Source organism: Anabrus simplex, chromosome 7 (genome assembly GCF_040414725.1).
Source record: "Anabrus simplex isolate iqAnaSimp1 chromosome 7, ASM4041472v1, whole genome shotgun sequence".
In the NCBI taxonomy this organism is placed as follows: domain Eukaryota; kingdom Metazoa; phylum Arthropoda; class Insecta; order Orthoptera; family Tettigoniidae; genus Anabrus; species Anabrus simplex.
Window position 1 is genome coordinate 94,683,315 of NC_090271.1, and position 24,760 is coordinate 94,708,074.

The following is a 24,760-nucleotide window of genomic DNA, read 5'->3' on the forward strand; positions in this document are numbered from 1 at the left end:
AATGGGAAACCACGACAAAACATCTTCAGGGTCCCCGACAGTGGGGTTCGGACCCACTATCTCCCGAATACTCGATATGGGCCTCACTTACGCGACTGCAAGCACCGAGCTCGGTTGACTGCTTCGTGGGCCAATGGGAACAAAATCCTGAAATACCACGTGAATTATGGAACTGCTACTGTTGTGACGTACCCACTCTTGCCCATAGATGTGCGACAATATGTGACGTGGCGGGTCACCTTAATTTTAAAGACGATAGTCGATAATTAATAATAATAATAGTCATAGGTAATGAGACTCTAAATACTTCCAGAGGTGGGGTGACGGAACAATAACCATTAAGCACACACTAACTTAAAAATTAAGGATCATTAATAAGAATTTATGAGAATACCAATTAAAATAACTATTTATTAGGATGATAAACGTGACAGCGTATTTACGAAATCTGAACTTACGGAAACAAAAGAAAAATTGAATGAAATAAAATTTAAGAAAATGAACTGTTACGCGGAGACTTGCAGTAATTTATGCAATTAGCACACCATTAGTAGATTCTGTTATCTGGACACGTTCGATGTAGCAGCTGATGTTTGATGGACTCTCGTACAGGCGTCGTCATCTCTCGTTGTAGGTACCAGTTCTATTTCTGATTCGTGCATAGCCCACTAATTGGACTACGGCTTTCCTGACTTTAACACATCCTATGATACTACTTACATAAAGTTGCAATGAGCCCTAATTTCAAAATCAAAAACCACCTCGGGTTACGTTCATGGATAGAATACACTTGTATTCTTCCGTGTTATAGAATTGTATGTATGTTGGGTATTCAGCCCGAAGGCTGGTTTGATCCTCTACAGTTCCACCAACAGCTGTTATAGATAGCCTAGGTGTCACTGAAGAGGCATACTAGGAAAATTGTAGCGTAACTAAACACATGTCACAGATATCTCCTGATAGACAAGCCACTTTAAAAAACCCGAAGTAGTCAATAAATTCGACGAGCTTTTCTTCTTTTGATGCTTTCCGACCCATGGATATATAGCCAGCCTTCAACATTTTCTGGTTTGAGAAGAGCAAGTTCAGCACGCATTCGTGCACATAGTCTGACGTCTTCATTTTCCTTTTATAGTATAGTCATGCCAATATGCTGAACCCTCCTCCAGAGACATTGCGTAAAATGAAAAGAACACCTGCGATATTAACTGAGGGACCTCCTTTAAGGCTGAGATAGCCGACGTTTGAAAATCAGTATATACCGTCTCAGGCTGCCAATCGGGTACTTCTCGTAGAAGCAATCGTAGTATTCGTAAAAAGTTTCTTTCTGTCAGTAAGAAGAGCAGAGACGACTGGTGCAACGTTTGTTTCATCTTCTGTGCTTCGAAGGTCGGCATCAATGGAATAGATTTGATTAAACTGACTGCTGCAGCTCTTGAAAGTCCCGTCCATGAAAGAAGACTTTTTGCGGCCAGCATCCAGTAATCGGGAGATAGTGGGTTCGAGCCCAACTGTCGGCAGCCCTGAAGATGTTTTTCTGTGGTTTCCCATTTTCACACCAGGCAAATGCCGGGGCTGTACCTTAATTAAGGCCACGGCCGCTTCCTTCCAATTCCTAGGCCTTCCCTACCCCATCGTCGCCATAAGACATATCTGTGTCGGTGCGACGTAAAGCAAATAGCAAAAAAAAAAAAAAAAAAAAAAAAAAAAGAAGACTTTTCTCAAAATATCCTTTCCTTTGCCTCCACCAATCACCAACAACCCATCTTTTACACCATCATCGGCCAGGAGAAAATTTTCCCCGTCAGACATTTTTAGGATTTCCTCGGAATTTCTTAGCTCTTCTTGTATTCCTTGAGCGTGGTTTCTGTTTCGGTACAGTGTACTCTTTAAACTGTGACGTCCTACTAACGAATTTGTAATCCCTGTTTAGAAAAGGCTGAATTTCTTCGTCAAATACCTGAGGAACCGCCGCACTGTTCTCGCGGGATCACTTCTTCGCTCGAAATATAGCTCTCTTTACGTCCAAGTTCGCCTCATCAGGAACGCGCTGATTATCGGCCATTCTCACCACTGTACCGTTTTCATACACTAGTCTTCCTCTACACTGCGATTCCTTCTGTTTTAAACATACCCATGTCACCGAACATCCTTGACGTTCCCATAACTTTCTGTAAGAGAAGAGTATCCATATACTGTATATAAAATAAGAGTTTTGTCTGTACATTGCTCAGAATTTAAAACGAATGGTATTTTTGTATCGGCCGTGTCCACAGTAACAATGAAATGCACTTTTTAATTTTCTGTCATGTCTGTCTGTCTGTCTGTCTGTCTGTCTGTCTGTATGTGATGCACGCGCATTGCGAGAAAACGGCTCAAGAGAATTAAATGAAAATCGGTACGTAAAGTCGGAAAGTCTAGGGCATAAATCATTTTATTCACGCTGAGTGAAATGGTAGTTTAGGGGAAGGCATAGAATTTAATTCTCAAATATTTATGTTATTAGTGGTCCTATCGATAAATACTACATAACTAAAGTTATATAATATTAAATTTCCGATCCTTTATGTCTTATACAGTTTTGCCGGTCCGGCTATGATAACTAAGATATTCATGATTTGCACTTTTGTTGCGTAGTCCATATCAATGCCGAGCTACGAGAAAATGGCTCGGCAGAAATTAACGAAAATCGGTATGTAAAGTCGGAAATAAGGCATTACAATCTAGGCTATAAATGGGCGAAATGGTAGTTTAAAGGAAGGTCTCACATTTCATTTTGCCGGCCCCGTGGTGTAGGGGTAGCATGCCTGCCTCTTACCCGGAGGCCCCGGGTTCGATTCCCGGCCAGGTTTGGGATTTTTACCTGTACCTGAGGGCTGGTTCGAGGTGCACTCAGCCTACGTGATTAAAATGAGGAGCTATCTGACGGTGAGATAGCGGCCCCGGTCTAGAAGGCCAAGAATAACGGCCAAGAGGATTCGTCGTGCTGATCACACGACACCTGGTAATCTGCAGGCCTTCGGGCTGAGCAGCGGTCGCTTGGTAGTGCCATGGGGTTTTTGGTTTTTTAAACATTTAATTTGAACGCCAGCGTAGTGCAGTGCTGTTCGTGAAAAGTGGGAATCTGTGCCGTTTTTAACTTGATCAAGCATTTCGTATGAGCTTTTAACCACAACATTCTAAGTCGGTTAATGCTGTATGCTAATAAGAATACTGACGTCATTGTCTTATTTTAGTTGGAATCAACCTTGGTGTATTGTCTTCCTTTGTTCTCTTCTTCGATTCTCTTGATTCTCTAAGTATGATCTTTACGCCATTATAATGAAAAATGTCCAACTCAATTGTGGCTGGCAGCAGGCAAGAGGTCCTTCCAATACAATGAAAACTCTCTTAAACGGTCTTCGCATGGGAAGGACGTATGGCGACCTTCCCGCCGTACTTCTCTGGTGCTATGTGATGTAATAAAATCGTATTCACGTGTACACTACTTCATTTAGAATTCTGTATACAGAATAGGATTCCATAGCGAAACGCAGTTACTGTATATCAGCTAGTCTCTTATCTACAGTATATAAAGCTCAAGGCTCGTCTCAATGAACTCAGCGTCGCAAGTAATCACGCAGATAACAACAAAAGCTACGCCAACGATAGGTGTATCATGTTGAAAACTATCGACTAATATTACCTCAAAAGGAGTTCAAGAGAGAGGGGGCGGTTTGGAAGAATCCCTGAGCCTAGCCTTATCACACGGTTGTCTGGAGTACGCCCTAATTAGCAGCCCCCCTGCTGTATGGACGTAATGGATTCTGTAGAAACCTGATAGGAGGCTGCTGATAATTTTACAGTGATCCCATATGGGATATGAACTGGTCTTTCACGGCAATTTTTTTTTTCTGTAATGGAAGTGATCGCAAATAGGATACAACCATAATCAGTCTGCATAAAACGAATATCTGGATTAACAGGATACGGAAGAGTGGGGTTCTTACTGCGTATACATCAGTACAGACACAACATTCACACAGCTTATCAGGGAAGACTTCACACTAAGATAGCCAGGTGCCGCATATTGTACGGGATGTTCCGTATTTCAAGCTAGAAAAGCTTGTCCTGTATAGATCCCATACGGGAAGACTAAAAACCCGTCTAACCCGTCTTTAGGGATCAGTAGGAAACAACCACTTTATTATTTCTTTCCTTGATTCATTCATTGTCCGGCTCCTTGGTAAACTTAGCGGCTTTCGGTTCAGAGGCCTCCGGTTTCGATTCTCGGCCGGATCGGAGATGTTAACCTTGAATTGTTAATTCCCTTAGCTCGGGGACTGGATGTTTGTACTGTCCCCGACATGTTTACAACTCATACACCACACATAACATTGCACTATACCGCAATTACACGCAGTTTCCTATACACGGCAGATGCCACCCTCCCTCATCGAAGAGGCGACTAAACAGGGCTCCAGGGGCTCTTAACTTGGAAGCATAGGTTGGCGACCGCGAGGCCTTTAGCTGAGTCCTGGCATTTCTTCCACTTACTTGTATCAGGCTCCTCCCTTTCAACTATCCTACCCGATCTCCCTTGGTCAACTCTTGTTCTTATCCAACTCCGGAGATATTCGGTTTTCGAGGTCTAGGGAGTCTTTCACTTTCACGCCCTTCGTGGCCTTTGTCTTCCTTTGGTTGGTACCCTCATTTTTCGAAGTGTCGAGCCCGTTCCATTTTTTCGCCTCTGATTAGTGTTAATAAAGGATGGTTGCCCAGTTGTACTTCCTCTTAAAACAATATTCACCAAACCGAGCAAGTGGATACACGGTTTGGGTCGCATAGCTATCAGCTTGCATTCGGAAGTTAGTGGGTTCGAACCCCACTGTCGACAGCCCTGAAGATTGTTTTCCGTGGTTTCCCATTTTCACACCAGGAAAATGCTGGGGCTATACCTTAATTAAGACCACTCCTAGATCTTTTCCTATCCCATCGTGGCCATAACAATCTGTGTCGGTGCGACGAAAATAAATTGTAAAAAAATAAAAAATAATCACCAACACCACAACCTACCTCGTCGGAGGGGCTGTCTAATAAGGTCAGTACCGGGCTAGTGATTGCCACACGAAATTATTATATATCAATTCATTTCAATCGCAAAGACATCGTGGCGTATGTAGGAAAAACACTTCAAAGATGAAAAGACAAAAATAGAAAATCGAATATTATTGGGCGTGTGTTATTGTAAACAACTTTATTCTACGTGTTCGTAATATTATGTTATTTCATGTTATTGTATTATATTGTGTTATTGTAAAAAGCTTGGTTTTACACGTTCGTAATAACTATACTTTCATTTTTTGCTGGTGACTGTGTAACGCAGAAGAAATAGAACAGTCTGTCAGGCTTAACAAAATGTAAATTAAAAGTTTTCAGCCTGTCAAGCACTAATTATAACACCTTGGTGCTAACAAACGACTGTTTGACTTGGACCCAGGCCAGACTGCGTACGATGATCAACTTAAAATATCAGAATATCGTTGCACGCCTACCGTTGTTACATAAGTTGTCCATAGCATGACTAAAATGAGTGATTCTGACCCGGAATCCGGTGGTAAAATAAGTATTCATACATGCATGGTTTCAAACGGTGCATGAACGGGAATTATCGGTAAGCACTACTGTTTGACATTATTATTTGTAACGTGCATTGGGTGTACGCTCTATATTCCTTGATTTATTACCAGTGGCTCCAGTTTGGGGGGAGGGGGTGCAAGGCGTTTTCTGTCCCCCCTCCAAGAATGTCATTTTGCATCCACCCCCCCCCCCAATTATCATCCTAGATGTTAAGTCCCTTTGCACTGAAAAGTGAATTTCGGCATGTACACAAGGAGACTATAATAATTTATAATTTCGTGTGGTTATTTCCAGCCAACTGCGTGTTATTGTGGTGGAGGATAGTGTTATGTGTGGTGTGATAGTTGCAGGGATGTTAGGTACAGCACAAACACCCAGCCCCCGAGCCATTGGAATTAACCAATGAAGGTTAAAATACCCGACCCGGCGGGGAATCGAACCCGGAACCCTTTGACCTGTAAACGAGTACGCTGACCATTCAGCCAACGAGTCAGACACAAAGAAGCTGCTAATGCTTTAGATTTGGAGAAGGTGGCAGATGATTTTATATCAGGAAATGAGATTAGAAAGCGGACATTCCTTCAGAGAACTATTTTTCGTAATGGAGACTGTCTGGTGGTTGAGCTTTTTACATTCATGAAATGACCAATACACAGCAATATAACATTAATTCAATAAAATGTATTTGTGAGTCCGCCTCTGTGGTGTAGTGGTTAGTGTGATTAGCTGCCACCCCGGAGGCCCGGGTTCAATTTCCGGCTCAGCCACGAAATACGAAAAGTGGTACGAGGGCTGGAACGGGGTCCACTCAGCCTCGAGAGGTCAACTGAGTAGAGGTGGGTTCGATTCCCACCTCAGCCATCCTCGAAGTGGTTTCCCGTGGTTTCCCAATTCTCCTCCAGGCAAATGCCGGGATGGTACCTCACTTAAGGCCACGGCCGCTTCCTTCCCTCTTCCTTGTCTGTCCCATCCAATCCTCCCATCCCTCCATAACGCCCCTGTTCAGCATAGCAGGTGAGGTCGCCTGGGCGAGGTACTGGTCATTCTCCCCAGTTGTATCTCCGACCCAAAGTCTGAAGCTCCAGGACACTGCCCTTGAGGCGGTAGAGGTGTGATCCCTCTCTGAGTCCGAGGGCGAAGGTGTTTGTAGCGTAAACCAAATCAAGAATTTGAGTGTCCTGGAGCGTGAGACATTGGGTAGGGGATACAACTGGGGAGAATGACCAGTACATCGCCCAGGCGGCTTCATCTGCTATGCTGCACAGGGGCATTGTGGGGAGGATGGGGAGTTTGGAAGGGATAGACAGGAAGAGGGAAGGAAGTGGCCGTGGCCTTAAGTTAGGTACCATCTCGGCATTTGCCTGGAGGAGAAATGGGAAACAACGGAAAAACACTTCGAGGATAGCTGAGGTGGGAATCGAACCCACCTCTACTCCGTTAATCTCCCGAGGCTGAGTGGACCCCGTTCCAGCTCTCGTACCACTTTTCGTATTTCGTGGCTGAGCCGGGAATCGAACCCGGGCCTCCGGGGGTGGCAGCTAATCACACTAACCAATACACCACAGAGGCGGACATGTATTGGATATTACTCGTATGTAATTTAATTTAATTTAATTTTAATTATTATAAAATTATTATGTATGCATAAATTAATTTTGTGTACGGAAAATGATATTCATTTTATTTTGTTGTAAAGACTGCATAATTTCTATTCGTAGGTGGTTCTTCGCACTTCATTCGAAATAAAATTCATGTACTAGGGCATGCAGTATTTGTGTTTTTATTAAAAACATATGACAAGCCGCACATGCAGTGTATGAATACTTATTTTACCCACTGTACCTCGTTTGTGCCAATAAGATATTATGTTAAAAGCATTTACTATTTTTATGCGCACATGACCAAGATTTCATACTGCATAGTATTTTAGTTCCATTTTAAAAAATACAGCAGTATTAAAAACCATAACATTTGGATATATTCATAGTGTACAATGTACGTGTTAGTAAAATACGTTTGTAGAGCGTGAAATTACGTCAAGATGGCAACATTTCATTTTCGGTTTATAGGGTTTTATGCAACTTCAAAATAGAACATTTGGCATATTAGTACAGTGCATACGCAAGGTTGCCATTAACTAACTGCTCCGAACTAGCCAGCAATTAATTATAAAACTATCGTTGATTTCATGGCAGAATGTTAATAATAATAATAATAATAATAATAATAATAATAATAATAATAATAATAATAGTAATAATGGCGTATGGCTTCCGGAAAAGCCTGGTGAAAGTCTTTCGAATTGACGCCTATAGAAGAGCTACGCGTCTGTGAGAATGGGGTCTTACTTAAGATGAATTCTAATGCTGAAGATGGTACACACACCCAGACCCCGAGTCATCGGAATCACCCAATGAGGTTAGAAACTTAGACCTGGTCGTACATCGAACCCAGGACCCCTTGGACCAACCTGTTGTGGTGATTATTGTTTTAAGAGGAAGTACAACTAGGCAACCATCCACTAATCAGAGAGAAGAAATGGAAGGGGTCCGACACTTCGGAAAATGAAGGTATCGGCCAAAGAAAGACAAGGGCCACGAAGTGCGTGAAAATGAAGACTCCTTAGCCCTCGGAAACCTAATAGCATCGGGGTCGGGAAAGAACAAGATTTGACCAAGGGAGGTCGGATAGGATAGATGAAAGTGAGGAGCCTGGCACAAGTAAGTGGAAGCAATGCCAGGACTCAGCGAAAGGCCCCGTGGTCGCCAACCCACGCTCCAAAGTTCAGAGCCCCTGGGGACCCTTTTAGTCACCTCTTACGACAGTCAGGATATACCGTGGGTGTTACTGTACCACCCCTACCCACAGGGGTCCAACACGCTGACCGTTTAGCCATGGAGCCGGATTGCAAAATGATTATTACGATTACATTTACGATTTGCTACTTGAACATTCTCTGAAGTTTCATTGAAATTTGTCTGGCCCATTCCAAACAGGTCCCTTGTAAAGGAGATAGAGTCGCAGGGATGGCGAACCTTTTCCAACTAGTGTGCCATTTAAAGTCTGGTTTATTATTCTCAACTGTTGACTGTGCCACTTGTTTTCCATTAAGGAATGTCTACAAACACCCACCAGACGACTACCTTTCTAAATTTTCCATTATATTTCATAATATATTTATTTATTTATTTATTCATTTATTTATTACACATATATCTTGCAAATACATTTGGTTGCATGTTCCGTGGGGCTGTACCTCAATAATTAAGGCTGTCACCGGTTGGTGGGACGGAGAACTGAAACTACAGTGTGTTTGGAAATGTAAATTTTAATTTTTTTTATTTGTCTGAAGGATTTAATTTTTTTTTGCAACCCTGGACTCTACTGGAATTTCATGTAACCGCAAGAAATATTGAGCTGTATGAACATTGCAACATGCAAAAGTGTTTTGAAGTGATTTTTTTTTTAAATGTAGTTTTTATGTAATCTGATGTAAAATTTGTAAGGTGATTTATTTTGGAGCATCCTATACCTGTGCTGCAAGTGTGGTTTCCTATGATGAAATTTTGGTGTTGTAATCGTAATGTTCCAGAACTTGTGCAATTGCTAACGATGTTAAAATGACCATATATGGTCACAAGATTTCCTATTGGCAAAAAGGTCCAGGAATCTAGGGTAAGTTTGATCTTATTGGTTGATTGTAATCGGGCCATTTCCGGCCTTGTGGCCGGCTTCGAATTATGATGCGTGAGCTCGGCGTCATTTTCCATCCGACCGCCCTCGCGAGCGTTCGCGCTCGAGGGCTACCCTCGGGAGCTCCATCTTTACGAAGTAAGTGTTATTTCAGTGTTTTTGCAATGTTATTCTCAATGTTTTCCGGTTTCGTTTCATTTAGTTTAATTCCTTTTGTGTTTCATTATTTCTTCGCTTAATGTCATCTTAAAAGTTTAATTTGATGAGTCCGAGTTTACCCTAGGTTCCAATTGCCGTACTTTTAATTCTTTCATCCATTAAATACTTTCGCTTTAAACTATACCTTTTATGTAGCATCACCTTCATTGTTAAATCAAGTTTTATGTTAAGTATGTCTTGTTTCCGTGTCGTGGAACTGTATTTTGTAAAACTTTCTTGTCATTTTTAATATAGTTGAGCTAGAGGATGTTTCTTGTAAGACTTTTCTCCCCCATAACGTCATACGTTCCATGTACCTCGATGAGGGCTTCCCGCAGCTACCACATCCTGTCTTAGTTGTCATTTTTAGGCCTGTAAGTGTTCCCTGTGTTGGTTTATATGAATTCTCCGCCACTGCGTCATATTTCTACCTCCTTATTCATATTATTAAGTATTATATTATTTACTACTGGTATTATTTTCCTATCTCATTATTATTTATTACTGGTTATTTCTACCTTATTATTATTATTATGTTATTTACTATTTCTATTATTATTTTTATTTATGTACGCTCGAATTAACGGTTACATTTGTTACCAGAGCGTGTGTTATGTAAGGAGCGAAGACTTACAATGATCATTTTCGGCTAACTTTTCTAAAATTAATTTTAAATTTTTTAAGTTTGAATATAGGTTGTAAGTGTTCCGTGTGTGTTCTTAATTCCCGCTTTTGTTTTCATGATTCTTGCGCGAGTTAATCTCACCACGTGTTTTTCGTTCCGCGACGTGCAGTCTTGTGTTACTGTGTTTCACTTGTAATTAATGGTTGGAGGAAATGGTGCGTCACTATTTGTAACAAGTTTCTTTTGGTTTCGTTAATTTTAATTAATTTTCTTGTGTGGAAAGGTTTCGCTTGACCACGTGTTTTGTAGTAAAGTGATATCTTCACATTTCGTGTGCTGTGTTCGCCTTCCGAAAGTCTTCTTTGATAAATTTCAATATGTTTGATTATGTCTAGTTTTCTTCCATTTGTGTTCCGATTGTAACATTTGTGTAATTTCCGGTTGTTTTAAACTACGTCGTGATATCATGCTAAGTTTTGTCTCGATAGCGTATTTGGTACTGTACTCCCGTGTTTGAATTCAGGTTTATCTCTTGAACAGCTGAAGTGTCTTGAAAACAGCTGAGCGTTTGACCAACTGCGAAGTGCACACCCTACATCCTTAATAAAGTTATCGAGTGTCGCGTTCAGCTTGTTTTCCTTCTAGACCACGTAAATTGTAGTGTGAATTGTCACAGTGATCATTGTGTTCTGGTTAAATTTTAGCACGGAGTTTCCTTAGTTTTTCTGTAATTTCTGTTTTGGAAAATTTTCGGCAACACTTTTGAGGTTATGTTGTGAATTTTCGTCTATTTCTTCGAGTGTTTTCCTGTTCGTAAATCTCGTGTTTCGGCAAATTATTTTCTAAATTTTGTTTCTTGTCGCCTGGTATGTTATATTTGGTACTATTCTACGTGTGTGATCTTCTAAAGTAAATTTTACGTTGTATGTTAGCTCAGTATATATTTAAATTTCCGGTCATGTGTTGTTTTTGGTCTTTTGCTGGATCTGGGTTCGTTTCCAAGTAGGTATGGGACTATTTTGGTGACTGTTTCCCAACTAGCTGCTAATTACGAAAGTTTCCTAGTTTGTTTGGTGCTTTTCCATCGCGTAAGTGTCGGTTTCCTTGTCACGTATATTTATTTACCCGTGTATTCCTATATTTGCTAGGGAGGGTTCTATGAGGACTTGGATAGGCTCATAGGGTGACACGTGTTCACCATATCTTTAGACCAGGTAATGCTGAGGCTCATTTTGGGCAAAATTGACGGGTTACGGTTCTGCACTTGTGCTCGTGACATGTTGGAAATCTAGTGTATGTGGTATGAGATTCCTCGTAATCTTTTTCTTGGTATTAGGTGCCTAGATGGAAAATGATGTCCCTTGTGATTATAAGAATGATTACTAGGAAGATTTTCTGCAAATGTTCATTTTGGTGTCCTTAGGCTGAGCTATAAATTGGTTAATTCTTAGTAGGTCTGCAGGTTGTCAAGATTTTCTTTCTGTTATTTTAAATTTGTCACTAGTGAAATTTTGAAGGTATCGTGATTTAGCTATGCCATTCAGTTAATGTTTCTGCTTGTTTCCTTTTGTTCGATTTTATCGATATTAAAAATTTCTTGCATTACGGGTTCGTGTCTTCCAAATTTATGTACTCAATTTGTAGAAGTGTACCACTCTTGTTAATATTATTGTCTGGATGTGGTCCAATATAATATTCACGTCCACCTAGACCTTTTATTACTTTAAATGTTTACACTGACACTATTAACAACTCATCATTAAACAAGATTAACACGCTTGTTGCTATGTACATATGTTACCAACTTCAACAAAACAAAAAACCTTACATAGTAAAGTAAAGTAGTTCAAGACTCCGTGTCCTTACACTACTCCCCCTCCAGTAACTGTGTTACGAACAAATTATAGTTCATGATAGTGAGGAGTGTGTCTGTAAGAAACACAAAAATAAATACACATAACACAATGTTTTAAAAAAAATTCTTGATGATACTAGTCACCAATTCTTAAAATGAACAACTTGCTCTAAGAAGCGAGCAGGAAATTTTATTGTTCTGCCTGACTTTGACACTCTGGTGGTTGATGCTGACTTATCAACAGTGTGTTGAGGTTGGGTGTCCTTTGGAAGATGTATAGGGTTGCTCTCAGATGAACCATCTTGTTCCTGCAACAGGTGAGCTGGTTTCAGTCTGTCCACTGATAGATTAGCAAGTTTTCCCTTGATCTTAATGGTGAAATATTTGTCGTGCCGTGTTATAACAGGGAAAGGGCCCTCATAAGTGGGTTCTAAGGGTTTTCTGACCCTGTCACATCTTAGAAATACATGAGTACAGGTCTGCAGATCTTTTGGAACAAACACTGATCTTGACGTGGTGCATGTATGTGTACTGGGTTTTAGCTTTAGCATTTGCTCTTGTAAATCAGATGCAAACGTATCAGGATCAATTTTGGCTGTTGGTTCCTCAAAAAATTCACATGGAAGTTTGATAGTTTTCCCATATACCATCTGTGCAATTGAGTGGCTTGACGTTTCTCGAAGCGCAGTCCGCAATCCTAGTAAGACAGTAGGTAAGATTTCTGTCCATTTAGTGGTATTATGGGCCTTGATAGCTGACTTCAGAGTCCTATGTAGTCTCTCAACTTTGCCATTACACTGGGGATGATATGGTGTAGTATGCTGAAGTTTTATCCCACAAATTATAGCCAAGTTTTGAAACAATTGAGATCTGAACTGTGCTCCTCGATCAGTGATTACACGTAACGGAACGCCGAATCTTGCAATCCAGTGATGGTAGAAAGCTTTTGACACTTTTTCCGCTGTTGCATCTTCAAGGGGGATAACTTCCATCCAGGAAGTGAAGCGGTCAATACAGGTTAAACAGTAGGTCATGCCATTGGAGGGTGGCAGTGGTCCGATGAGGTCAATGTGTACAACACAGAAGCGATCATCAGGCTCCTCATATTCTTCAAGTTGCGATTTAGTATGTCGAGTGGTCTTTGTTTTCTGGCAGCTGATACAGGATCTAGCCCATTGTCGTGCATCACTTCTTATGCTAGGCCAAATAAATCGAGTAGTTAGCATCTTCACTGTAGTCTTTATTCCAGGATGAGCGAAACCATGTAAATGCAGAAATATTTGGCGACGAAATGGCTTCGGAATGTATGGTCTGATATTTGCAGTGGAAGTGTCGCACCAAAGCTTTGCTCCTGATGGAAGCTGATATTGCTTAAAATGTAGGGATTTGTTGTCATTCTGAAGTTGCTGCAATTCTTCATCTTGAAGCTGGCTTTTAGCAATGTTGTCATAGTCCATTATTGATACTTCATCAACTCTAGATAATGCGTCAGCAACAATGTTGTCTTGACCACTGACATGACGAATATCGGTTGAAAACTGCGATATGTACTGCAGTTGTCTCATCTGCCTAGGAGATGCCTTTTCGTTTCTTTGCTTGAAAGCAAACGTGAGCGGCTTGTGGTCAGTGAAGATAATAAAGTTTCTACCCTCCAGTCGATGTTTGAACTTCTTTACAGAAAGATAAATTCCCAACAATTCTCGGTCGTAGGTACTATAAACCTTCTGTGACTGACCCAGCTTCTGTGAAAAGAATGAAATCGGTCTCCAACTTCCATTTTCCAATTGCTGGAGTACAGAACCAACCGCAAAATCTGATGCATCAGTGAACAGTGCTAGCGGCAGGTCAGGGTTAGGAAAAGCTAATAATGCTGCATTTGCGATATCATATTTACACTTTTTAAACATTTTCTTCGCTTCCTCAGTCCACTGAATAGGTCTATTGTCCTTCTTTCTTGCTCCCTTAAGGTAGTCGTGCAGAACGGCTTGAGTTTGTGCAGCGTCTTTCAGGTAACGTCTGTAGTAGTTGACGACACCAAGAAACGTACGGAGCTCATGGATTTTGTCAGGTAACTTGTAATCCAGAATTGCTTGCACTTTCTGAGGTAGGGGACGAGAGCCCTCTGGCGTTATCCAATATCCAAGGAAGCCTAATTCATTTACTCCAAATACTGACTTTGAGATATTGATACGAAGTCCATACCTAGAAAGTCGTTCCAGGACTAGTTGTAGATGTGACTTATGCTCTTCTATACTGGCTGATGGAATTAAAATATCATTCAAGTACGGGAACACGAAATCCAGTCCATACAGAACTTCATTTATAAATCGCTGAAATGTTGAAGGTGCATTTCGAAGGCCAAAACTCATAACGTTAAATTCATATAGTCCAAACGGTGTGATGATAGCAGTCTTAGGCTTATCTTCTTCAGCTATAGGTATCTGAAAGTATGTTTTGAATAGATCAATTTTGGAAAATATTTTCTTGCCTTGCAGGATACAGTGGAAATCTTCTATCCTGGGAACAGGGTAACGGTCTGGAACTGTTTTTTCATTTAATCGCCTATAATCACCACATGGGCGTACTGTGCCGTCCTTTTTGGGAACCATGTGAAGAGGACTAGCCCATGAGGATTTAGATGGCCTAATAATTCCATTGTCTATCATGAATTTGAATTCTTGTTTTGCCTCTTCCATACGTTTTGGATCTAGCTGTCTAGCCCTAGAAAACACGGGTGGACCTTCAGTGGTAATATGATGTTTGATATCATGCTTAATTTCACCAGGAATTAAATTCGGCTTAGCTATATCTGGGTACTGCAACAATAGGTCTGAAAATGTAATGTTTTGACTCATGGAACTGACAGCATTTTCTTCTGAGATTGGCATAACTTCACCCTCAGTGCAGAGCTTGGTTACACCATCTATCAATCTCTTGTTACGCACGTCCACTAATAACTGGAATTTACTCAGAAAATCAGCTCCCAATATGGCCTTATTGACCTTTGCTACAATAAATGGCCACTGGAAATTGCGTCGAAGTCCTAAATCAATAGTACGTAGTTCAATTCCGAATGTAGGAATTTCGGTCCCGTTAGCAGCATATAATTTATAAGTTAAATCAATTTTAGATTTCGGTGTAGCTGGTACCAGTGAGACATCAGCCCCACTGTCCACTAAAAATTGCAATCCCGATTTTTTGTCCGTGACAAATAGGCGAGTTTTGCGACTATTGACTTGAGCAGCGGAATTCGCCGCTAATTCAGCTACGATTTCCCGTTTTCCTGACCTGACCAACTACATGGAGGAGTACATTTTTCTGGTCTACAGTGGCGTCCAAATCGAAAATGGTAGTAGCAATATTTGCCTCCGGGGTTAAACCTCTTCCTGGATTTACTACGGCTATTGCTACGACGGCGATGTTCACCCCTATGCTGAGATCTACTCTGATGACCGATGGATAATGAAGATATTTGTTCCTCCAGTCCCGAAATTCGAGCCATGATGTCGTCCATCGTAATAGGGAAGGCAGGATGTTGTTCCCGGTCACCATGTTTAACTGAATATGATTCATGACGGGGATTCATTTCCATTATTTTATCGGCCATGATAGCCACTTTATCAAGTCCTTCATCACTAACAATCAAAATGTTCTTAATGGAATCAGGGAGTTTCTCTAACCACAGAGTTTTTAAGACCTTATCCGACACATCTACTCCGGCTAAAGCTTGCATTTTGCGCAATAACTGACTAGGCTTCTGGTCTCCTAACTCAGTTCCAGTAACTAGTCTCTTAATGCGTTTATCCTCACTTTCCTTAAATATATTTAATAATCGTTCCTTAGCCAACGAGTATCTGTTCACATCACTACCCTTAATAATGTCCCATATATTTTCTATATATTTAGGATCTAGTTGAGACACTAAATGGTTAAATTTAGTTTCTTCTGCCTTAATTTTACAAATACTAAACTGAGCCTCCACTTGATAAAACCAAATTTCCGGTCTCTCTGTCCAAAAAGGTGGAATTTTTACGCTAACCTTATTTGCTTCTGGTCGATCTTCGGGCACGCTTTCGTTATTCGCCATATCTTCTCTAGATCACGTCGGGGTCACCAATATGTACCACTCTTGTTAATATTATTGTCTGGTTGTGGTCCAATATAATATTCACGTCCACCTAGACCTTTTATTACTTTAAATGTTTACACTGACACTATTAACAACTCATCATTAAACAAGATTAACACGCTTGTTGCTATGTACATATGTTACCAACTTCAACAAAACAAAAAACCTTACATAGTAAAGAAAAGTAGTTCAAGACTCCGTGTCCTTACAGAAGTATGGAATTCTGTAGACTGAGTACGGTTCTAAATTTGTAGCTGTGCTGTACCTGTCCTACGATTTTTGAATATAATTGTGCCTTTGGTAGGCATATGTGTGTGTGTACTGAGACTTAGGGTTAAGGTGCTGAGAGACCGTTCCTCTTCTAGGAGTACAATATTGGCCCTAAGAGTCTCATTGTCGTATGATAAGTTCAAGGGTACTTGAGGTCATGTTCTGATGTTCTGTCCTTTTATTTTGTGGGTACTTCTTGATGTGTCATCGCACGGGTGTTTTGTGTGTGTGTGTGTGTGTGTATGTGTACTGTGCTTGTATGTCATGTGACGAGAGTCAGTATTGAGGTCGTCCGTGCCTTTTACCATTCGTTGGTTATGCTGATTCAGGGATCGTCGCACTTGTTTTGGTGGTTTGATGTTGTCTGTGTGTATGTCGAAGGACAGATAAGCTTGGTAGTTTTGTGTGTCGTGCGGTTATCTGGTAATCTCTGGTATGAAGGTTGTACTTGTACCTTTTTATTTCTTATATCAGTGAGTTGGATGTTTGCATGTGCACTCTTGCATCGCTTTTGTTTTTAATTTTTGAGTTCCTGTTGATAAAGTAATATGATTTTCATTTGGTATTCCTGGCTTTATTGCGCCTTAATTTGACTGGTGTGACACGTAATACGTAATGTGAGTTTATCTATGTAAAAATTTCATAAGTACATGGCATGGTAAATAAATAGTGACTTACTAACCTCAATTCATTGAAAGTGGTTGCAAGCTAACGTAATTAATTATTTCTCGGTTTTGAGTTCCCTTGTAACATTCTAAATTCTTCCTTTTTATTTGTTTCGTTCTGTTCCTTAATGTTGGGTAATTAAGAATGCACACGGTAACTTAATTTGGTAGTTATAAGGAATTAGTTGTAAGCAAATTTTAATTAACTGGCGTGCACCATTTTTTGGGTTTTGTAGTTAATAATTTAGTTAACTCACTTTAGTTGTTATGGGAAGGGTTATTTATAATCATATTAGATATAATTTAATGTAATGTCTGTTGGGGTAAGTTTGGAAGTTGATTCATGATTAGGGATTTTATAATGTTTTTGGCACTAGGGTAAACTCTGGCAAATTTTCTTTTAGTTTTTTTTAATTTTCCTAAATTTTGAAATTCTGAAATAGCACTTGCCAGGAGGGCTGGGGTTTCCCAGAAACATGAGAGGGAATCTCGCTTAGGAGGCTTGTAATTGTTAATGAAAAAACACAAAAAACCCACCCTCGAAACTCAAGGCTCCTCTTAGTCATCAATAGTTCAGGCCAGTGGCCTAAGTTCTTCAGTTCCAAATTTCTGCTGCGTATGTTTATGTTCCAGTTACTGCAATGCCACTGACTTTTCAACCTGGGATATCTATTTGGAGTCTGCAACGCTCCTATTGGCCACTAATGTCTGATGGTGGAATGGAAAGCTGTTTAATGGTGGCAGTAGTCTGTGCTGGGCAACCTACCTTCGCCAGTTATGGACCGGTTCACTAAGTTGGGTGGGCTGTGCTGAGGCTATAAGTGAGCTATGGTTGGACTGCAATATGGATGGAGACGTTGGCAACGGCCACGGTCAGCGACTTCGTTTGACAGTGATACCAACGCTCTACTGGGTTTTGCCTGTATGGACGTTCCTGAAGAGAACGATGATAAGATATTGTGGTGTGGTGCAATTTGTGGCGTTGTGAAAATATTCAAATCTCCATTAAGCCTCCCATTTTGAGTTCATTTAAATTTTGTTATTTTTGGTAAATTTTTTTTTTGTCGAGCTGGGCTCGACTTTGGGAGGAGGAGAATGTCACCGGTTGGTGGGACGGAGAACTTTAACTACAATGTGTTTGGAAATGTAAATTTTCATTTTTTTTATTTGTCTGAAGGATTTAATTTTTTTTTGCAACCCTGGACTCTACTGGAATTTCATGTAACCGCAAGAAATATCGAGCTGTATGAACATTGCAACATGCAAAAGTGTTTTGAGGTGTTTTTTTAAATGTAGTTTTTATGTAATCTGATGTAAAATTTGTAAGGTGATTTATTTTGCAGCATCCTATACCTGTGCTGCAAGTGTGGTTTCCTATGATGAAATTTTGGTGTTGTAATCGTAATGTTCCAGAACTTGTGCAATTGCTAACGATGTTAAAATGACCATATATGGTCACAAGATTTCCTATTGGCAAAAAGGTCCAGGAATCTAGGGTAAGTTTGATCTTATTGGTTGATTGTAATCGGGCCATTTCCGGCCTTGTGGCCGGCTTCGAATTATGATGCGTGAGCTCGGCGTCATTTTCCATCCGACCACCCTCGCGAGCGTTCGCGCTCGAGGGCTACCCTCGGGAGCTCCATCTTTACGAAGTAAGTGTTATTTCAATGTTTTTGCAATGTTATTCTCAATGTTTTCCGGTTTCGTTTCATTTAGTTTAATTCCTTTTGTGTTTCATTATTTCTTCGCTTAATATCATCTTAAAAGTTTAATTTGATGAGTCCGAGTTTACCCTAGGTTCCAATTGCCGTACTTTTAATTCTTTCATCCATTAAATACTTTCGCTTTAAACTATACCTTTTATGTAGCATCACCTTCATTGTTAAATCAAGTTTTATGTTAAGTATGTCTTGTTTCCGTGTCGTGGAACTGTATTTTGTAAAACTTTCTTGTCATTTTTAATATAGTTGAGCTAGGGGGTGTTTCTTGTAAGTCTTTTCTCCCCCATAACGTCATACGTTCCATGTACCTCGATGAGGGCTTCCCGCAGCTTCCACATCCTGTCTTAGTTGTCATTTTTAGGCCTGTAAGTGTTCCCTGTGTTGGTTTATATGAATTCTCCGCCACTGCGTCATATTTCTACCTCCTTATTCATATTATTAAGTATTATATTATTTACTACTGGTATTATTTTCCTATCTCATTATTATTTATTACTGGTTATTTCTATATTATTATTATTATTATTATTATTATTATTATTATTATTATTATTATTATTATTATTATTATTATTATTTATGTGTAACTGTAGTTGTCTCGAACCCACGGTTACAAAGGCCATTGCGATTTCCTTCCCACTCGTATGCCTCTCCTATCCCATCGTCGCCGTAATACCTATCTGTGTTCATGCGACGTAAAGTAAATTATTAGATATAAAAATCAAAAGTAGTAATATTGCGAATGGACTTCACTTCCTCCATTAGCTTCATTATCTTTCCATGTTGTCTTAGTTTGTATGCTCAACAATTAAACTAATTTCATCGTCATCACAGCTATCCTTGCTTGTAAGATCACATTCATTCTTTCATCAAAACATACATGAGGCAGTTATCCAAATATGCTTTCAATTACTCGGACCTTCTTCACTCATTTTGTTATTATTCTACCCTCGACAGCAGTTCAGCTGGCTGACATTCTTTTAATTCTGTTAATTATTAGTTGTTTGTTAGGGAAGTTTTCAAATAAAGTGTCGGACGTCGATAAGAAAGTTTCTTTCAACAACTCACCTTGAGAAATCGGTTTCCCATGCATGCTGTACTACGCAGTGAGACAGATGGAAACAGCCGCACTGATATTATTCCTTGGCCGGAAAGATGATACAAAAGAACTAGTTTGTTTTGTGTAATGCTCGATAGTTGTGAAACGAACTCCCTTCTTTCTTCATTTGAAATAGAACAAACATTTGAATGATTAGTCTCGAAATTGAGCTTTACATTAAATGTGGGGGATACAATTGTTTTCGAACACAGGCAACACATCTTTCTATCAGTCCGAATTCCCTTGTCCAGAGTTCTTGAAAAGTACGGTCACCACCTTTGATAAGTTTCTGTTCTTTTCGGCACCGAAAGCATGTTTGCGATGTCCGTATACAAAACCACCAGAAGACGACACTATCTCACTTGACTTTCGGACCTATCAGTGTAGCAGTGTTGCCATATTGCACATCCGAATGGGACTAGTATTTAGATTTTCGATATTTATTTCTTACACGTGAAAAACTATAAGATATGTATTGTCTGTAGTACAAGAATTATATAAAAACATTATTATGTTCATGTGGCGTGCCACCGAAATCGTGTTCGCGTGTCACCTAGTGACACGTGTGTCATAGGTTCGCCATCCCTGAGATAGAGTGACCACCTTTGCCGCAGGGATTAACCTGGTACTCTTTTTTTATGTAAGCTGAGTGATCTAAGGGCCATGAGCCGCTCCTGAAATGGATATCCCGTTTCTGAAATGTTTCGACTTCCTGGCGGGGAATCGAACCCATGTCCTATAGATGAACCTAGTTCGCCTTTACTGCGTCGGCTGGGCATCCACCACTTAACTGTGCACAGATATTAAACTATCAAACTTGATATTACATTTACATTCTCGTATTGTAATAGGGTAGTTACTCTATCTGCTTACCGATCTCCACGATCGACCGAAGTGTTTGTTAAGACGCGGAACCGGAAGTGTGGGTTTATTTTTTACTGTTTCTTTTACGCCGCACTGGCACAGACAGGTGCTTGATGATAATGTTGTTGTTTAAAGGGGCCTAACATCTAGGTCATCGGCCTTGGTGGGATAGGAAACGGCTAGAACTGGGAAGGAAGCGACCGTGGCTTTAATTAAGGTACAGCCCAAGCTGAGAAAGCACGGATTACCATCTTCAGGACTGTTAACAGTAGAGTTCGAACCCGCTATCTCCCGTATGTGAGCTGACAGCTACGTACATCCCTAATTTTGCCAGAATAAATGAACTTCATGGGGTGCTTCAGCGGACACATTACGACGTACTGCGCTTGGCCTCGTGTATTCTGCAGCTGAATACTGCTCTTCAGTATGGCTTAACAGTTGCCACGTGAAGAAAGTCGATGTACAACTTAACACCACCATGCATATCATCTCTGGTTCTCTGAAGTCTACTGCAACGCACTGGCTGCCAGTCCTGTCCCACATTGCTCCACCAAGCCTGCGACGTTCAAGAGCCCTTGTTCGAGAATATGATAAGATCATCTCCAATCAAACTCTACCCATCCCCAGGGATGTTGCAGATCTCTGGAAACAAAGGCTGAAATCCCGTAAGCCACCAATGAAAACAGCCAAGAATCTAATGGATGCTGGTTTCAATTTAAAAGAGGAATGGAAAAAGCAATGGTTTCGTACAGCTCCGGAGTGGCCAAGCCTCTTTAATCCAAACCACGCCCCAAGCTGGTTTCAGTTTGCCAAGAAGAACGTGGTCATTACTAAATAGGTATCGTACTAATTGTGGAAGATCTGCATTCTCCCTTCACCAGTGGGGCTTCAGGGACTCTTCAGTGTGTGATTGTGGTGCATTGGTCCAGACCATGCATCATATAATGGACGAATGCCCTCTGCGTGCTTATGGTGGAGACCGGAAAGACTTTGCTGATGTCTCGGTATCCCTAGTGCAGTGGATAAATAATTTAGATATCCATGTGTAATTGTTCCCTACTCAGTACCATGTATTCTTTTCAGGTTTTTCTTTTGTATAACATTGTATATACTTGTCCATTATGTAAATTCCATACGCCTAATATTATTATTATTATTATTATTATTATTATTATTATTATTATTATTATTATTATTATTATTATTATTATTATTATTATTATTATTATTATTACACTATTATTATTATAATTAATCTCAAACCAGGTAGCCACTCGCTCGGCACAGAAGTGTGTAAACCAAATTGAGTGATCTTTCTCCGCTTATGACAAAATTATTCACCGGGCGAGTTGGACGTGCGGTTAGGGGCGCGCAGCTGTGAGCTTGCGTCCGGGAGATAGTGGGTTCGAGCCCCACTGTCGGCATCCCTGAAAATGGATCTCCGTGGTTTTCTATTTTCACACCAGAAAAATACTGGGGCTGTGCCTTAATTAAGGCCACGGACGTCCATTTCACGCTCTTAGCCCTTTCCTATCCCATCGTCACCAGAAGGCCTATATATATTCTACAGTACGTGTATTCAGAGATCCAGGAAAGTATCTACTCACGGCTTTCAGCTGTGGGAAGCAATAAATTCTTTCTAAAGCCAAATGTATAGTCTTTAACAGGTTCATCGAGGTTTATGGCTCATGGAGGAGCGACATCAAACAACCTTTAGCTTATTTGTAATTTCTTGTTTTTAAGGATCAGTTAAGGATTTTGCCACAATATCTCATTGCAGAGAGGGCGTAGACATGTCCTCTAATGTATCCTTACCGGGTGAGTTGGGCGTGCGGTTAGGGGCGCTCAGCTGAGACCTTGCATCCGGGAGATAGTGGATTCGAACCCCACTGGTTTTCCGTTGTTTCTCATTTTCACACCAGGCAAATGCTTGGACTGTACCTTAATTAATATGCTTCCTTCCCACTCCTAGGCCTTTTCTATCCCATCGTCGCCAAAAGACCTATCTGTGTCCGCGCGACTAAAGCAAATTGTAGTAACAATAATAATAATATTGTATTTTTTTAAATCTTGCAATCCTATTTCACACACGCACCAAGAACTTACAGGAAGAAACAACAGCAGAAACACCACATGCCAAATAGGCAGATTAGTCACTGGCTTATTGGCTAAACTCATCGGAGGGGCCCTACGACAACAGAATATAACAACGAAAGAAAGTTACAATGAAGATCTAAAAGACAGAAACGAACATTTTCGAAGTTAAATATACTGAAAACTTCTTATCGATATCCAATGACACAAGAATGATTGAACTCACTTGCCGTTATTGTCATCAGATACAACGTCTTGTGAAATATTCTGGAAGATTTCACTGCAATAATGATGATGATAATAATAATAATAATTTCGAGTTGATATTGCCTCCGTGGCTCAGGCGGCAGCGGGCCAGCCTCTCACCGCTGGGTTCCGTGGTTCAAATCCCGTTCACTCTATGTGAGATTTGTGCTGGAGAAAGCGGAGGCGGGACAGGTTTTTCTTCGGGGACTCCGGTTTTCCCTGCCATATTTCATTACATCAACACTCTCCAATATCATTTCATTTCATCTATCATTCAATAATCATTGCCCCAGAGAAGTGCGACAGGCTTCGGCACTCGGCACAATTCTTATCCTCGCCGCTAGATGGGGCTTCATTCATGTCATTCCTGACCCGGTCGAATGACTGGAAACAGGTTGTGGATCTTCATTGCTAGCCTGGTGCAAGGCAGACACTCCGACGGGTGTGGGTGGCGTCTACCATGTACGGGAAATTGACTGTTAGTGAGGTGGAGGAGAGTGTTCTGCGTGGTGTATGAGTTGCAGGAATATTGGCGATAACACAAACACATTGCTCCCAAACTAAGGGAATTAACCTTTTACGTTTAAAATCTCGCGACCCAGTCAGGAATCGAACCGAGGGCCCCCAACACCGAAGGGCAAGTCACTGTTAATTCAGCCATGGAGCCAGATTGTTTTTTAATATTCTGCAAAATTGCTTAATATGTCTGATATTTTACACAGTTTGTTAAATAACGTATAATAATTCGTCTAATAACATTAGTAATTATTATTAATGTTTAATCTTGTAATAACATTTTTGGTTCACGTAAACAGAGATATGAGATAATTTGCGACGGAGCCCCAAGATTCCATATTGTTTAAGAGGCTTCCGTACAATTTAATCCGGCATTGACTTAAGTCTATATGAGGCGCGTATTTAAAGATAACATTGAGGTTTGATTCAAGAAATTTTCAGGGAGATGGTAATCTTGATTTTTTTTAATTACAGCATAACTGAACGTTATTTTGTGGTATTGGACTAAAAGACGTTTAAACTCACCGCGAGCTCAAGGTGTGCTGTACTTGAAGTTACTCCTGCATCCATGTCTGACGTATTAAGCATTCAACTGCACAGTGATCAGCGAAGACTAAACGCTGGCTAGGTAGCGCTTGTTAAGGCAGGGAAGGGGAACAATTAATTATTGTGGCACGTGCTGTGGAGTCTCCGTGTCTCCAGTCGCGATAACTGTAACGGCGCGGCGTACAGATTTACATCTGGCACACAGGCGGTATCTGAGCCACCTACGTAACTACTGTATGTCTTCTTTCCTGGTCTTTTCCACAGTTTATGGGCAGTGGGGCGCGCGCGCCGGGGCGGTGCTGTTGCACCCCCCCCCCTCACTTTGTGGAGAAAACATTACATTCTTATCAGGCACGCCGACCTCGGGTAATTATTGGGAGGGCATGATTAACATGAACACAAACATGTGAAATGAGTAAGGGCCTTATTTTTTGGTGAAATAAAACTGTTGATTTCGGTGTTAAAACTGACATTATTTCGGTGGGTATTTCGTGAAATAAACTGCCGAACTGATCGATGTTTCTTGTGAAATCTTCTTTACAGGATGGGGGTAAATCTGACTAATTTTTGGTAAGGGTTTTTGAAGTGAACTCTTATAAAGTTTCCTTGTAAAATCTTAA

At 40.6% G+C, this 24,760-nt stretch overlaps 1 protein-coding gene across 3 annotated transcripts in view; it reads right to left on the minus strand.

Annotated features, from left to right (window-relative positions):
* The window catches only part of LOC136877291 (solute carrier family 23 member 2), a 153,525-nt gene extending 129,174 nt beyond the window's left edge, over positions 1-24,351 (minus strand). For 2 of the 3 annotated variants that reach the window (XR_010860749.2, XM_067151219.2), the window contains exon 1: positions 24,120-24,351. Coding sequence is in view for 2 of the 3 variants with exons in the window: in XM_067151219.2 (XP_067007320.1) it covers positions 24,120-24,182 (63 nt within the window). In the remaining variant the exon portion in view is untranslated. Of the gene's footprint in view, positions 1-19,843; positions 19,962-24,119 lie in introns of those variants that run through there. The other variant, XM_067151221.2, reaches the window with a different exon arrangement.
* Positions 24,352-24,760: the final 409 nt, after the last annotated feature.